This window comes from Moschus berezovskii, chromosome 14 (assembly GCF_049115385.1).
Source record: "Moschus berezovskii isolate FMDL1 chromosome 14, NW_MosBer_1.0, whole genome shotgun sequence".
Classification (NCBI taxonomy): domain Eukaryota; kingdom Metazoa; phylum Chordata; class Mammalia; order Artiodactyla; family Moschidae; genus Moschus; species Moschus berezovskii.
In genome coordinates this window covers 52,959,371-52,963,808 of record NC_142473.1, presented here as the reverse complement: position 1 = coordinate 52,963,808, position 4,438 = coordinate 52,959,371, and the positions used below count along the sequence as shown (strand labels likewise).

The window sequence follows — 4,438 nt, the reverse complement described above, 5'->3', positions numbered from 1 at the left end:
ACGGAATCTCCTCTAAAAGGTGCTTCCCAGGTGGCTCAGTGGTAAAGAATCTGCCTGCCAATGCAGGAGACACAGAAGATGAGGGTTCAATCCCTGATCAGGAAGATCTCCTGGAATAGGAAATGAACCCACTCCAGTACTCTTGCCAGGATAATCCCATGGACAGAGGAGCCTGGTGTGCTACGGTCCATGGGGTTGCGAAAGAGCTAGACACAACTGAGCACACAAATAGGGGCTCTCTTAAAGGCAAAACCTATGATAGAAATTAGTTTGGAGGCAGTGGAGAATTTGGGGCTGTGGGAGAAGAGTGACTGCAAAGAGATAAAAGTCACTTGTGGGGTGATGGAAATATATATCTTGATTGATTGTGGTGGTGATTTCATGACTGTAAATATTTTTGTGAATTTATCAGACAGTGCATGTACATCTAAACAGAGTGAACTACTATTTGAAAGTATGCATTAACAAAACATGCCTTAAACATATCAAGTAGATTATATAAATAGCCTTGCAACAATAATGTCTTAAGGAAATTTACACATACCAAGAGTCCAAATGTGTGCATTATTTTGCTATCCATGATTTATTTGTGTTTTTGCTCAATTTTATTTTATAAAAGTTTTATAAAAAAATGGTTGTGGAACCATTTAACAAATTTTCAAGTACAGAGGGGAGATAGGAAAGAAAGACTTTTCATGTGATTTGAAAATAAAACAGAGAATATATTCAAGTCACATCACCTACTACCACCTAAAAATTTGATGTATCATTTAATCTTTGTGTGTTTTGAACTACAAATCATATATGTATTAGAAAATAGCATTTACCACAGTCTTGATGGGGAGATAAATTAGAAACATTTTTCTTTGATCACAGTAACACTGTATCCCCATCAGATTTAAATGATCTATGGGTTCATAGGAAACATTTTCAAATGGTTTTCAAGTGGAGTAGCTATTTGTATTGTTCCTTAGATTAAGAAAATAAAACTAATCACAAAAGTCTATTTTTTTTCTATTCTGGCAATTACTGATTGTCTCTATCTCCAGTTCAATAGGGTGGGAGTGGGGAAGATTGGCTGATGGGCAAAAAGCATCAAGATTAATTTTTTGTTGTTTGCTTGTTTCATTGGTTTTTAAATTTATTCAAAAAAGCCAAATTCTCTATTATGCTTATTCAGTGACATTGCCATGGGGCTAAACTGGGAAAATGGGTAGACAATAAACAAGAATGCAATTTAGAGTAGGGAGAATTTGAGTAAGATAATTTTTGGATCTTAAAGTAATTACTTGGGGGATTTTAATCAGCAAAATGTACCTTTTTATAATGAATGAATCCCAAACTGGCCATCGTGAGATGAATTTTAATAGCTAATCTGCCTCAGACCTTATTATGATTTGGAAGCTATTATTTGTGTATTTTCAGATATACAAAAATCATTGACAGCATAACTCATGTCAATTTCACTGATATGATAGTTTCAAGGAAAATGTAGAGGAAAGTATATATAAAATGGAAAGCCTCATTCAAATGAAGGTCATTAAACATATTTTAACTATTCACTGACTCTTACCCTTTTGAACTCCTTTGTTGACTTTTAAATACATTCACATTTGATATTAAGACTTACATTTTTTCAAGTAAAACAATCTCTGGACTCGTCTTCGTATTTGCTGGGTCTTGATGCTATAAATAATGGGGTTCATAAAGGGTGGGAAAAGGATATAGACGTTGCCCATGAGAACATGAACCCAGGGTGAGAGGTGTCTGCCAAAACGATGAACCATGGTCAGACCAATGATTGGGATGTAGAAAACCAAAACAGCACAGATGTGAGATACACAGGTCTGCAAAGACTTGATTCTCTCTTCTCGTGATGCAATTGCTAAGACTGCATGCAAGATCATGACGTAGGAGATAATGATGAGCACCGCATCCAACAACAAGTTGCTGATCACCAGGGCCAGACCAAAGATGCTATTGAAGCGGATGTCTGAACAGGCCATTCGAATTAAGTCTTGGTGCAGGCAGAAAGAGTGAGAAAGGATATGGGGGTGACAATAATTTAAGAATTTTAGGCGAATAATGACTGGAGGTATGAGCATAGAACTCCTACATAAGATTGCCACCCCAATCTTCATGATTTTGTCATTAGTTAGGATGGAGGAATAGCGTAGTGGGTTGCAAATGGCAATGTAGCGGTCAAAAGCCATAGTAAGGAGGACAGAGGACTCCATGAAGGACAGACCATGGATGAAATAGGACTGGGCAATGCAGGAATCCAGGCTGATCTCTTGAATGACCCCCCATAGGATTCCCAGCACTGTGTGCACGGTGGACAGCCCCACACACAGGTCAGTGAGGGCTAGCATGGCCAGGAAGTAGAACATGGGCTGGTGCAGACTCGGCTCAGTCCTGATCACGTGGAGCACCATGCAGTTCCCCAGGAAAACCATAGCATAAATGGAGGCGAAAGGGATGGAGAGCCAGAGATAGTTAACTTCTAAGCCAGGAAAACCAGTGAGAGTAAATCTGGAACTATTGAAGTTCAAGAAAGAGATAGCAGACATTAATAGAGCATTAAAAATATTTCTAGAGAGGTATTAAAAATTAGAGCACTTTATGACCCTTTAATTTCTAGTAATGTTTGTCTGCTTTTGAGAATAAAATATAATACAGTTTCCTCAAGTATCATGAACTCAGCAAAGTAGAGACCTGGTTCATTACTCTTTAGGTCAAGAACCAGTTGTCTAAACATAGCTATTCCAGTGCTAGTGACTAAGAATGTCAGAAGACTAGAGGGTTTTATGCAGAAACAATAATGTTAATAGGCTCATGGGACTTGGTTGGGGATACACTTCTGGGATCTCTGTTTATTTCAAAAGGAAGATAATATATGACCACAGGAGCATACTGCTGCCATAGCTGGCAGCACCACTGGGAAAATGTGAAATGTATGTGTAATTTTTCTCTTGGGTAGAACAGCTGATCATTTTACTATCACCAAAGTATCATAAGATCCCAAAGGAGATAGACTTGTTAAAGTAACATAACTTTGCATAAAATAAAGTTAGACAAAATAAATCTAACAAAATAAGTGGAATCAGAATTGTTGTGTGGTGCATTCCACACTGCTTAGCTTCTAATAAATTATTTACTGATTTTAGTTGTACTTTATTTTTCTTCTCTGTGTTCATGTATCTCTTTATCCTGTTAAAAGTTTTCTAACTTTTCTGACATTCTTAATGCTTATACTTTTTATGTCTTTCTATAAAATATAAGTCATTCATTTTAGACTAAATTCCAAAGCCTGCATTTGATCTTGAGTAATAGTTGGGCATGAAATAGCTAGATTATATGGTAGATATTTAACACTTTGGCAAGAATAGAGTGGAATGAAATATTTGAGTATTATAAGGAAAAAAACAGTCTAAATTCTACATGTAGTGACATTATCCTTCAAAAAGAGAGAAATATTTTCTCAGGTGTGCAGAAACAGAGAATCAATAGGTAATAAACTGACACTGCAAGAATTACTTTAAAAAGTTTCTCAGAGGAATGAAAAATGATATTATCAGAAATTTAGATCCACATTAAAAAAGCATCAGAAATGGGATAATGAAGCTAAAAGATACTTTATTTTTAATTGATGTAATAGATATCAATTTATTCAAAGAAATAGTTGTAAGAATTTATTTTATGATTATATGGATAAGTGAATGATTAACAGCAATGTTGTAAAACATAGGAAAGAGAAATTGGGAGTTGGGAATACTCTAATGTAAGTTACCTTCTGTACCCATAATGTGGCATGTTGTTCAGTCGCTAAGTCATGTCCGACTCTTTTTCAACCCCGTAGACTATAGCCTGCCAGGTTCCCCCATCCATGGGATTTCCTAGGCAAGAATACTGGCGTGAGTTGCCATTTCCTTCTCCAGGGGATCTTCCAGACCCAGGGACTGAACCTGCATCTCCTGCACAGTAGGCAGATTCTCTACTGCTGTGCCACCAGGGAAGCACATAAAATGATATATTATTGTTTAAAAGTGAACTTGGATTAGGCACTCGCTAAACAAAAATGAAAAATAAGTAAAATTGATATGCAAGCAGATAAAAAGGAATCATCTAATGCGCTCAATTAAAACTAGGAAAGAGGTAAAAAGAGAGGAAGAAGGGAACACAACCAAGAAAGAAGAGAAAAGTAGAACAAGTATAACTTAGAGAAAACAACATCAAGCATGGCTGATGTTAATCCAATTAAGTCAAAGGTCACTTTAGGTGTGAAACATCTGAATATCAAAAGTAATAGGGATAATTTGTCAGAGTGGATTTTAAAAACATAATTATATATTGTCTACATGATACCACTTTAAAGGCACAGGTTAAAAGTTAAAGAAAAACATTGTATGAACACTGATAAAAAGAAATCTGAATTAAA

The 4,438-nt window shown here is 36.1% G+C and overlaps 1 protein-coding gene across 1 annotated transcript; it reads right to left on the bottom strand.

Moving 5' to 3' along the window:
- Positions 1 to 1,619: 1,619 nt before the first annotated feature.
- Positions 1,620 to 2,570, bottom strand: LOC129553942 (olfactory receptor 51V1-like). Its single transcript, XM_055422614.2, has one exon. It carries the CDS (start codon positions 2,568 to 2,570, stop codon positions 1,620 to 1,622), a length of 951 nt encoding a protein of 316 aa, XP_055278589.2.
- Positions 2,571 to 4,438: the final 1,868 nt, after the last annotated feature.

Excerpts from the sequence above, each read along its gene's own strand:
- LOC129553942 (XM_055422614.2), bottom strand. The coding sequence starts at position 2,570 with ATGTCTGCTATCTCTTTCTTGAACTTCAATAGTTCCAGATTTACTCTC.